This window comes from Myotis myotis, unplaced genomic scaffold (assembly GCF_014108235.1).
Source record: "Myotis myotis isolate mMyoMyo1 unplaced genomic scaffold, mMyoMyo1.p scaffold_m19_p_3, whole genome shotgun sequence".
Taxonomy (NCBI): Eukaryota; Metazoa; Chordata; class Mammalia; order Chiroptera; family Vespertilionidae; genus Myotis; species Myotis myotis.
Genome location: NW_023416335.1, coordinates 181679172 through 181691656, shown reverse-complemented (window position 1 = coordinate 181691656; position 12485 = coordinate 181679172). Strand labels below are relative to the sequence as shown.

Here is a 12485-nt window from a genome sequence, read left to right as displayed (position 1 = left end):
CAAAAAATCGGCCGAGAGATGGCTTGTATCTCGAAAAACTCGTTAGGACACTCGTAAGTCAAGGCCCCACTGTATAGTTAAAAATTAAGGCACAGAAAAAGATAGACCTTCAATTTGGACAGTCCATAAGGGAAAAAATTTTTTCAGTTATAAAGGTAATACATACACTAGAGGACAAAGACAAGCAGCTTCTCTATCTGGGTTGTTAAAGCTTCCAGCTGAAGGTGTACAACTTCCTAAACCACTTGTGCTTCTCCGTCAACCACCTATTGTTTCCTGCCTCCATTACCAGGTACCCACTCCTCCTCTCCATCCTTTATATCGTCTCTTCCAAATAATCCGTTTTCCATCAGTAACTCAATTCAATTTTTCTTGGCTTTTTTTTTTTTTACTACCTACTCCAGATTTTACTCTCCTCAAGCTACCTTAAAGAAGCTAAAATTCCTTAACCCTACTTCTCCATCAATTCTTTCCTTCCTTCCTTCCCATTTTGTGGGTAAGTTTTCCACACACTCTCCTCTCTTTAGTTTCTATTTTCCTCTCATTCTCCTTTCCCTCGGTATCTCTCCCTTTCAAAATCTCCCGTGGATTGTTGTGGTCATCAATAACATGGAGAACTTTATATTGTTGATACCATTTGGTCATTGTGACAAAATATATTTTAAAGAGAGAGAGAGAAAAACAGCCATGCAATGAGTTGTTAATATATAAAGGGATTTTAGTTAGTATAATGAATTATATAGACTTGTAAGAATTCAGTACAGTTAGTTGGCAGAAAAAAAATGAAAGCTAACTTTAAAGGTTTCATAGATTTATATTTCTAATAGCTAGTTTAAAATAATGTGAGGGAAGTCATTAAATTTAAAAAATTAAGATATCTTTTAAAATCAAATTTGATTTAACAAAAAGAAAAACTAACTCTTATAAGCCTACAATAAAAGTAAAGATAAAAAAAACTTCTGATGTGGATACCTAATTATGGAGTATAACGTATTAAAGGAATAAGCCAACTTGTTTTCTTTTATATTGAAACCCAGATTTTGGCCTAAGCTTGTCACATTAGTCAGCAGCTGCTTGATGAAAAGAGTAATCTTGGCAGCATATAGCTTATGCCACTGAGCATGAGGAAATCACGCCGGCATAAAGCAAAATGAAAGCAGAAACAAGGTGGGTATAAAAACTTCTCTATGTCACGCGGGAGACTGGGGTTCGTTTCCCCGACAGGGAGCCAAAAAACAACAACAACAACAACAAAAACTTCTCTATACAGTTTTATCCAACAGTGTATAAAAACTAGGATTGACTTCATCAAACCTTTAAAGTCTTAACACTCTCAAAATTTTAATGAAAATAACTATCCTATTATAGATTAGATTTTTAAATTATTTGAAATTTATTAATAATAGGATATAATTCATACACTTTTGTCATGAATGTAAGTCCTTAAACCCTACAATATGGTATCTAATATCTCAAGATTTATATCTTTAGAAATGCATCTAAAGTAATATGCTAATCTTTTATGAAAATTACATGTTTAAAATTCTTGAGATCAACTACAGTTTATGAGAAAAATCTTACTAACTTATTTTTTACTTTGCACACAAATTATATTCACTCAGAGTCTCCATTTTTACTATATTTGATCCCTTTTTTCCTATATATATCATTTTATAAGTCTCTTGAAACTATTTCGAGAAAAACTGAAGCCTAGATATTAATAGTTAGGAAAAACACTATGAAAGTGGCATAAAAATTCACTATAGCCATCTTTTTTCTCATAAAACAGCTTCATGTGAAAATAATTTATGTCAATGCCACATCATCTATGATCCTCATAGTATCAAAATATTTGGATGACCTTCACATGACAATGTCCTTTAAGAAATTATTTCAGCTCAGCACCTTTTAATATTTCAAATCTGAAAAATCAAGATAACTAGCAAGGTAACATCAAGTCAACGATAAATTTGAGACATACTTCAAACTATTTTGTTACCTTGAGAAACAAAATGAAATATAACAAAAGATGAAAGAAAAAAAATTGAACATGGATGGACAATTCAGGCCCAGGCTTACTCTATACACAGAATTAGGATACAAATAATTGAAGCATCTTTTCTTCACATAATAGTCACTCATTTCCAATAACATGAAAGGATAAGAAAAGGTTTATCTACAAGTGAAAAGATGGAAGCATTAATAAACATACTGTGCTTAACTTAGCTCTTAAAACTACTCTGTCAACATAAAAGGAAATGAACATTTTAACAAATTATCCTATTTGTGATAAGAACATGAAGAATAAATTAGAATCCAAAATTTTCAGAATTAAAAAAAGAAAAGCTCCATCAGCTTAGCTAACCGAACTAACAAAACTATAAAAACTATATATTTATTTACTTCTCAGTATTAGTAATTTACTTTTAAGCCTCTTTGGGTTGCATATAAAAAGTAGAGAAGAACCTAACTCATGTAGCTCAGTGGTTTAGCGTTGACCTATGAGCCTGGAGGTCACGGTTCGATTCCTGATTCCCAGTCAGAGCACATGCCCAGGTAGGGGCTCGGTCCCCAGTGTGCGGCATGCAGGAGGCAGCCAATCAATGATTAATTCTCTATCATCATTGATGTTTCTATCTCTCCTTTCCTCTCTGAAATCAATAAAAAAAATATTTTTTTTAAGTAGAGACATTTTTGAACATTTATTCCTAGCACTCTTACCTTGCCCTCTCCTGCCTGTTTCCTCTGAATTGTTATGTTTAATTTTTTCCAGATATTTCTATTCTCTACTCAAAGCCTTTCTTCATGTTATAATGTCCAGTTGCTACATTCATGTTATAACACTCTATTATAACATTTTTAGGACCTTTACAAAACTCACCCTATCCTCTAATCTTCGAAAATACTTTCTTTAAAATAACTTTTTCAAATATATTTGGTATAGCCCATGTTCTCCTAAAAAGACTTTGAGGGAGCAAAGACAATAAATAAGCATGCAACATAAACCACAATTTACAAAACTGTTTACAACAGATACAGATAAACTTTTTAGTGCTTACTGATGATTTTGAAATGCAATATTCATGGAAAAGCACACAGGTTTTTCAGTTAAGCACTTAGTATAAAAAGTTTTGTACATATTAGTACTGGTTGTGATGATGTTGATCATTATGAACATGATGATGACAATGATAATAAAGGTGAAATGATCTGATTCCATTATTTCCCAACTTTGAAACCCTTTCTTCAAACAAAATCACATGTAGAAAGCAGATACGCAAAAACACACTGAATCGAAGCTGCTCTAAGTTCAAAGGTAGGGTAGGGGGTCCAGAGACCTACCCCTCACATCCCCAACCCTTTCAGCTCCCTCCCTTCCCACCCTGCCTCCTGGGAAGTCATGAGGCACCTCCGAAGAAACACTATGGTTTTAAAATTATTGGTTTAACTAATTAGAAGCTATTTGGAAAATTTTAAGTTCAGTGTGACCATAGGCATAATTTAGCTTTTGATTTGTTTTTAGTAATGGGAATGTGTTAATAATTAAAGAAACACAAACTACAGAAACCCAGGGAATTGGAGAATTTTAAAGGCTAGAGGGAACTTTAATCCTTTCACATTTTACAGATGAGGAATTGAGGTTTACTAGTAAGTTGGCCTCAAGTCTCACACTTCTTCTGAGTAGCAGAACTGAGAAGAGATCTGTTGCTTTATTACTCCACCCATGGCCCTTCTCTACACTCCTTAAATTGAATTGCAAATACTTTAGGTATTGTTCAGATATTACTTATTCCACTCAAATTCTTCTTTCCTCATTCTTCAGTTCACACAGTATAATTTACAAAAAATATACTAATGACAAGAAATACTAGTTATAATTACCTTTGAAAGCGACTGCAGATACTGTGTTATCAACACAGATAAAGCAAACTTAAGACTTTAAATTTGATCTGCAGAACTCAGTAGCTATTAACATGGTAAAATACAGCTACTGGTAACAGGAACCCCAAGAACACATATTCCAATAGATTAGCAATTGATAAAATCTTTTCTGTTAATTAGTTTTTTATTTTGTTTCTCCCCCCCGCCACCCCCCAACATTTCAGGGTAAGGATGAATAAAAATGATCCCTAAAAGTAGTTTGGAACTAACCCTGCATTAAATACACATTTCTGTATAAAGTAGGCATTAAAAAAAATCCTGTCTAGTTAGTTCAAGGGAGATTCTTAACAGTTCTACTTTTTATTCTGGAAGCTATATTTATTTTATAAAGCTGAACTCAGATTATCTTTGGATTTGATTTTTCCTCTCTATTCTTTTAAGGAAGTATGCAAAAATTCTCCATGGAGTTCTAAATTAGAATTTTAATTTAGATAAAAAGAAAAAAGGACCACAGTTACCATGTCAGAAAGTTCCGAATTTGAAAGTACCTCATCTTTTCATCTCCAAAATAAGAGATGGGATCTACTTATCTATATGGACAGGCTTTGCACTGATTTAGTAAAGATTATTAATATACATGCAATGTGAGTATAAAACTATTCTGTATTACATCTAATTTGTCAGATAATATACCTGACAAGAAGAAATCATGAAATTATTTCACTTGTATTATAAAATATAAAAATCAGAAAAGTCAATATGAATTTTTAAATAACAGATGTACCATTTTTCAGAATAAAACATTTAGAAAAAACACAAACTACATTTATTATATATGTAATGCTATGAAGTAAAGTACAATAATTCTATAAATTTTATAATAAAAATTGCACTGAAATCAGAAGAAAAATGAAATAAAAAACTACCATTTTCTCCAAAGAGTATTAGATCAAAGTAGATGTACTGTTATTAAGAGATGATCATTTTGTATTTGAAAAAATGGCAGCATCTTGTAAGTACCTAAAAATGTTCCTTAATTGTACCCAAGATACCTAAAAGAGACAAAAAACACATTCCTTTCTCACATTACTGCTGCCACCCAAAACCTCTCCAAATACCTCTGGAGAAAATAAGTAGTTTGTTGTCATTTTCAAAATGAATATTTTTGTAAAGGTTTAACTGTTGCTGAAAAAAATTACCAAATGTAATATAAATTTCAAATATATCAAATAAATCACTATGGGAAATCCAAATATCTGAAAATAAAACTTTAATACATTTGATAAATAAAAATGGAGTCTCATATGAAAAATTACCTTAATAATATGTGCTGATATTACTTGAGAAATTAAAATGAGAATATTACTCCCCCCCTTTATGAATATGAACATAACAATGAAGAAATGAAGAATAAATCTTCATCTCAAGATTCAGTAAGATTATCTACAATAATGAAGCAAGTAAAAAACACCAGAAACTAGGATTTGGGTTTGCATTTCCCTTATTTAACCAACCTTTAGCTGGTGGAAAAGGATGAGAAGGAAGTGAATCTGAACAGAGTTCCAGTGGAAACTGCAGAAGTTCTTCATTATCTGTAGAGGCTTAGGAAGCAAGAAAAACACTAATTATTTAGTAATAACCTACTATTAATTTTTTAAAATTAAGAATCTGGTATAACAGATTGTAAGAAAATACTTTGAACATCAATATGCCAACAAAGTGGGCAACCTAGGAGAAATAGACAAACCCTATGTACAATCTGCCAAAATGTAATCAGGAAGAATCAGAAAACCTGAATAGGCCAATAACAACTAATGAAATTGAAGCAGTAATCAAAAAACTCCCAGCAAACAAAAGCCCTGGACCCAGTGGCTTCACAGGTGAGTTTTACCAAACATTCAAAGACAAATTAACACCTATCCTCCTCAAAATCTTCCAAAAAATTTAAGAGGAGGGAAGACTTCCAAGCTCTTTTTATGAGGCTAGCATTATCCTAATTCCAAAACCATATAAAGACACTACAAACAAAGAAAATTATAGGCCAAAATCCCTCATGAATGTGGATGCTAAAATCCTCAACAAAATAGGAGCAAATAGAACCCATCAATACATTAAAAAAAATCATACACCATGACCAAGTGGGATCTATTTCAGGAATGCAAAGATGGTTCAATATTCACAAATCAATAATGTGATATACCACATAAACAAAATGAAGGATAAAAATCATGATCATATCAATACACACAGAAAAAGCATTAGAGAAAATCCAGCACCCATTTTTGATAAAAACTCTCAGGAAAGTGGGATAGAGGGATCATAACTCAACATAATAAAGGTCATATATGACAAACCTACAGCTAACATCATACTCAATGGGCAAAAACTAAAAGCATTTCCCTTAAGATCAGGAGCAAGACAGAGATGTCTGTTTTCACCACTCTTATTCAACATAATACTGGAGGGTCCTGGCCACAGAGATCAGACAGAAAAAAGAAATAAAATGTATCCAAATAGGAAAGGAGGAAGTAAAACTATCATTATTCGCAGATGACATATATTGCACATAGAAAACTCTAAAACACTCTACCAAAAATTGCTAGATTTAGTAAGTAAATTTGGCAAAGTAGCAGGATACAAAATTAATACCTGGAAATAGATGGCATTTTTATACACCAATAATAAGCTCTCAGAAAGAGAAATGAAAAAAAATCCCATTTACCATTGCAACAAAAAATAAGGTATCTGGGAATAAACTTAACCCACAAGGTAAAAGTCCTATACTCGGAAAACCATAGAACACTGAAAAAGGAAAGAGAGGAAGATACAAACAAGTAAAAGCATATACCATGTTCATGAACTGAAGAATTAACATCATTAAAATGTCCATACTACCCAAAGCCATCTATAGATTCAATGAAATCCCAATTAAAATACCAACGACATATTTCACAGATCTAGAACAAATATTCCAAAATTTATACAGAACCAAAAAAGACCCTGAATAGCCACAGCAATGTTGAGAAAGAAGAATAACATAGGAGGAATCACAATACTTGATATCAAACTATACTGCAAAACCACTGTAATCAAAACAGCCTGGTACGATGATCTCATATGTGGAATCTAGTGATACGTCTGATAAGGGGTTAAAATAAACTGATGAACAAAATAGATCCAGAGACATAGAAGCATGGAACAGACTATGGAATCTCAGAGGGAAGGCAGGGGAGGGTGGGTGGGTAGGAGGAGATCAACCAAAGAACTTGTATACCAGTACATATATGCATAACCCATGGACACAGACAATAGGGTGGTGAAGGCCTGAGATGGGAGATGGAGGCAGGCTAGAAGAGGTCAATGGGGGAGGGGGAAAAGGAGGACATATGTAATAATTTCAACAATAAAGATTTTAAAAAAAAAAACAGCCTGGTACTGGAACAAAAACAGACAAATAGACCAATGGAACAGAACAGAGACCCCAGAAATTTGACCCACGCCAATATGGTCAATTGGTATTTGACAAAGGAGGCAAGAGCATACAATGGAGTAAAGATAGTCTTTTCAATAAATGGTGTTGGGAAAATTGAACAGGTACATGCAAAAAATGAAACTAGACCACCAACTTACACCATACACAAGAATAAACTTAAAATAGATAAAAGACTTAAATGTAAGTCACAAAACCATAAAAATCCTAGAAGGAAATATAGGCAGTAAAATCTCAGACATCTCACTTAGCAATATTTTCACTGAGAATAATTTCACTGAGGGAAACAAAGGAAAAAATTAACAAATGGGACTACATCAAAACAAAAAGCTTCTGCACAGCAAAAGAAACTATCAACAAAATGAAAAGGGAAACTACTGTATGAGAAAACATATTCACCAATGATACATCTGATACAGGATTAATTTCCAAATTATACAAAGAACTCATACAACTCAACACCAGAAAGACAAATAATTCAATTAAAAATGGACAAAAGACCTGAATAGACACTTCTACAAAGAGGACATACAGATGGCCAATAAACACATAAAAAAAGTTCAACATCACTAATCATCAGAGAGATGTAAATTAAAACTCCAATGAGGTATCACCTCACACCTGCCAGAATAGCTACCATCAATAAATCAACAAACAACAAGTGCTGGCGAGGATGATGAGAGAGGGGAACCCTAGTACACTGCTGGTGGGAATGCAAACTGGTGTAGCCACTGTGGAGAACAGTGTGGAGTTTCCTCAAAAAATTAAAGGTGAAACTGCCTTTTGACACAGCGATCCACTTCTAGGAATATATCCTAAGAATCCTGAAACACCAATCAAAAAGAATGTAAGCATCCCTATGTTCATAGCAGTGTTATCTGGAAACAGCCTAAGTGCCCATCAGTAGATGAAGGGATAAAAAAAAACTGTGGTACATTTACACCATGGAATACTATGCAGCAGTAAAAAAGAAGGATCTCTTACCCTTTGAGATAGCATGGATGGACCTGGAGACTACTATGTTAAGCTAAATAAGCCAGGTAAAGAAAGGCAAATATCACATGATCTCACTTACATGTGGAATCTAATGAACGAAATAGGTCCAGAGGTATAGATGCATGGAACAGAATAACAGACCTCAGTGGGGGTTGGGAGGTGGGACAGGAAGAGATTAACCAAAGAATATATATGCAATAATGCATAACCTATGGAATAGACAACAGTATAGGGACAGCCTGACGTAGGGTGGGAGTTGGGTGGAGAGGAGCAAAAAGGGAGAAAATGGGAGACATCTGAAATACTGTCAAAATATGATGGGCCGGTGTGGCTCAATGGTTGAGCGTCAACCCATGGACCAGGAGGCCACAGTTTGATTCCTGGTCAGGGCACATGCCCTGGTTGTGGGCTTGATCGCTAGTAGGGGGCATGCATGAGGCAGCCAATCAATGATTCTCTCATCATTGATGTTTCTATTTCTCGCTCCCTCTGCCCTCCTCTGTAAAATCAATAAAAACATATTTTTTAAAAAATAAATAAGAAGCCGAAACCGGTTTGGCTCAGTGGATAGAGCGTCGGCCTGCGGACTGAAAGGTCCCAGGTTCGATTCCGGCCAAGGGCATGTACCTGGATTGCGGGCATATCCCCAGTAGGAGATGTGCAGGAGGCAGCTGATCGATGTTTCTAACTCTCTATCTCTCTCCCTTCCTCTCTGTAAAAAATCAATAAAATATATTTTAATAAAAGTAAATAAATAAATAAATAAATAAATAAATAAATAAGAAAACAAAATCTTACTTTTAACACCTAACAAAACAAAAAAGAATGATACTTTCTAAATTTTACTGGGTAAATGACAACTCTGAGAATCTGCTGACTACTATGGGACTTTTCCTAAGAAACACGTGATGCTTACTACATCAGTAGTTTCTCAAATGCCTTGAGGACCTCCTTAGAGCTACTAGGATAGGGACCTCTAAGTTACTGCAGAATTAATATGCTACAATTTAAATCTATAAAATGACAGTATCTCTATGTAAATACCAGTCCACCACCTATTCATGTATAAAAAGTATCAAATCAGCCATATGCTTATCCACACCGTTACTTTGATAAAGATAAACAAAAAGTGGCAGATTCTCTTCAAGAAACAATTCATTTATTTAATCTACTATCCTCTATATTTTATAACTAAATTATAATGTAGACAAACATGAACTATGATCCCACTCATCATAGATTTACCTCTTTGCAATGACTTTTCAACCTGTGTTTTTGTTGTCTGTAAAGCCTGATTTTTGTCAAAAGTTATTGCAACGGCTGTGACTGTAACCTAGAATCACAGAAAGAGTAAGATTAGCAAAATAATCATTGTCAAAATAAGTTTCTTACACTTATTACTCAGTACCATGGAACAACTTAACACTAATTGGCTAATTTGCCTTTCCTGGTTAAGATTCTCAGTTACAATTCCCAGTTATAATTCTGGTTAAAATTCTCAGAGAATTATACATCAGCTCAGATATTTAAACTATAACTAAGCCCAACATGTACACCTAAACATAGATATTCCAGAAAGAGCTCACGAACTTTGTCTAATAGATGGGGACTGGAGAAACTGTATATAAGTACAAATCCTATTGTATGTATGCTGGAGCACAATTGTATGTGATTCCACCTTCAGATAAGCAGAGTTCAGGAAAATAAAATATACACAGTCTGTTTCATATTATATGTTTCAAAATATTTTAAATAAAACAGGTTACAGTTATTTAATTATGGCATATTTATAATATTATAAGAGATCAGATAAAAGCTAGACATCTTCTTTAATAATAGACTGAATCTTAATTACCTGAATTAATTCATCTTCAGGAAGAGATACTGTAAAATTTACATGGCAAAGGCAGCAAGGGATCATAGACCGTAGTTTAAAATACAGGCTCTATACAAGAGAAAATATTAGCAATGTCATTTCTTTTCATTTAAAAATTTACAAAAACTGACATTTTAATGCACATTATATTATGGCAAATAGAAAGTTTAAAGGATTAAAACAAAGCTGGTCCAATTCTGTGTTGTTTATCCTTACATTAAGAATCCATCTATAATAATAAAAGTGAAATATGCTACTTAGACCAGACGTCCTTCCTTCTGGACAAAGCCACAGTAGGCGGGGGCCGTGGAGGCGGGCGGGGGCCGGGGCCAAGGCCCTTGCATGAGTTTCGTGCATAGGGCCTCTAGTCTATAATAATAAAAACATAATATGCAAATTGACCAAACGGCCGATCAGCGGAACGACCATCCGGATGGCCACACTATGACACCCACTAGTGCCAGGCCAGCCAAGGCAGGTTGATATGATTGGTCAGGGGCGCAGCCATTACCCCATGATCACCCCACAGAGGCAGACCCAGGCCACCAGCTGGCAGGGCGATCAATTGGGGGGCTCCACAATTGCCCCAAAGAGGGAGGCCCAGGCCACCAACTGGCAGGCTGTGGTGGGTGGGCAGAGCCTCCCTTTGTGGGGTGTGATCAATCACCCCAAAGAGAGAGGCCCAGGCTACCCCGTGGTGGCGCTGTGGTGGGTAGACAGGGCCTCTCTCTGTGGGGGCGATCCATCGTGTAGCTCTGGCTGGGTTGACAGGGCCTACCTCTTTGGGGTGATCCATCACGGAGCCCCGTGATCAATTGCCCCAAAAAGGGAGGCCCAGGCTACCCAGCCAGTGGTGCTGCAGCGGGTAGCCTGGGCCTCCTCTGCGGGGCCATCCATTGCGGAGCCCTGGCAGGGTGGGCAGGGCCTCCCTCTGAGGGTGATTGATCATGGGGCTCCCGAACTGTGAGAGGGTACAGGCTTGGCTGAGGGGCCCCACACACTCCAGTTCATGAATTTCATGCACCAGGCCTCTAGTTTTCAATATTATGGCAGACAATAAGGTTTAATCATATCTATCGATGTCATAAAAAATAATATAAGAAAAAGGTATTTTAAATTTACATACACACAACAGATTTTTATGAAGTTTAAAGCTATGAGATAACTTAAAATATATTTCTTTTATAGTATGGTATATTCAGATAGATAGGACAACTTTAGCATTTTATCTGATGGCAGAGCTAAGTTGATATGTAAACAAAAATAATTCAGCCCATAACTGTGTAAGGTATTCCAAACAATATGTACACATTTTCAATTTCATGATTCTTAGGAGTTTTAACTAAAATATAGTTAGTCAGAAGGTACATACCTTGAGCAAATTTTCACAGAGATCATTAAAGTTCTTATTGAGGGCTTGATTAGTCAGGTTAAGACTGCTTAATCGGATTACTCTTACTGATGTGAACATCTAAATATGGGGAGATATGATAGTATGGCATTTTATTACTTTAACTAATCACTATAACAATAAAACTGCTAATAATGAACAATAATAACTAATGTGGTATGAAAAAGGGTAACATTTTAATTGCAATAAGGAGGTGAAAAAGAAAACATATATTAAGAAGGAACATGCTAAGATCACTTATGTTGTATTTATTTAAAATTAAAAATGAAAGATTCACCTGTATTTCAGATGTCCAATTATTTATGCCAGGCATAATTTCTGTATTACAACTATAAAAGCCTGTCAAAATAAATTATAGTTAAAATATGATATTTCACTTATTTTTATGTTAAGAATAACCTGTTTCAATTATTACATGACATTCTGACTATAAGAACCATTCATTCTTTTCTAAAATGTTAGACCATCTTAATAAATTATTACTTTTTAAAAAATGTGTAATCTTAAAAGGATTAAAAATCATTTCATCTAAGTTCTAACATAAGTATTTTAAACCTGTTTTCCGCCTTGGAGCAGCAAAGCACATAACAAGGTGTGACATTGATAAAGCCTCTAAAATAAAGTTAGTACCATAATAATTATGAACTAAAATACTGATGTGCAAAAAAAAAGGACAGTCGCATCTCAAAGGTAATTTTTTCAGTTTACCTGAAGGAGGAGGAACATCAGTAAGGAGAGAATGTACATCTTCCATAGCATCTGTGTCATCAATCTGAAAATAGAAAGATTTCAACTATTACATAAGTAGTAAATATATAATCATTTTCAAT

The 12485-nt window shown here is 34.6% G+C and overlaps 1 protein-coding gene across 17 annotated transcripts in view; it reads right to left on the bottom strand.

Moving 5' to 3' along the window:
* Positions 1–12485, bottom strand: part of C2CD5 (C2 calcium dependent domain containing 5) — a 94408-nt gene that overhangs the window by 10774 nt on the left and 71149 nt on the right. For 16 of the 17 annotated variants that reach the window (XM_036298132.1, XM_036298121.1, XM_036298138.1 and 13 more), the window contains 6 exons: positions 12364–12427; positions 11933–11994; positions 11617–11715; positions 10224–10313; positions 9614–9701; positions 5397–5483 (listed from right to left, as the gene is read on the bottom strand). In XM_036298132.1, the coding sequence (XP_036154025.1) occupies positions 5397–5483; positions 9614–9701; positions 10224–10313; positions 11617–11715; positions 11933–11994; positions 12364–12427 (490 nt within the window). Of the gene's footprint in view, positions 1–2047; positions 2177–5396; positions 5484–9613; positions 9702–10223; positions 10314–11616; positions 11716–11932; positions 11995–12363; positions 12428–12485 lie in introns of those variants that run through there. The other variant, XM_036298134.1, reaches the window with a different exon arrangement.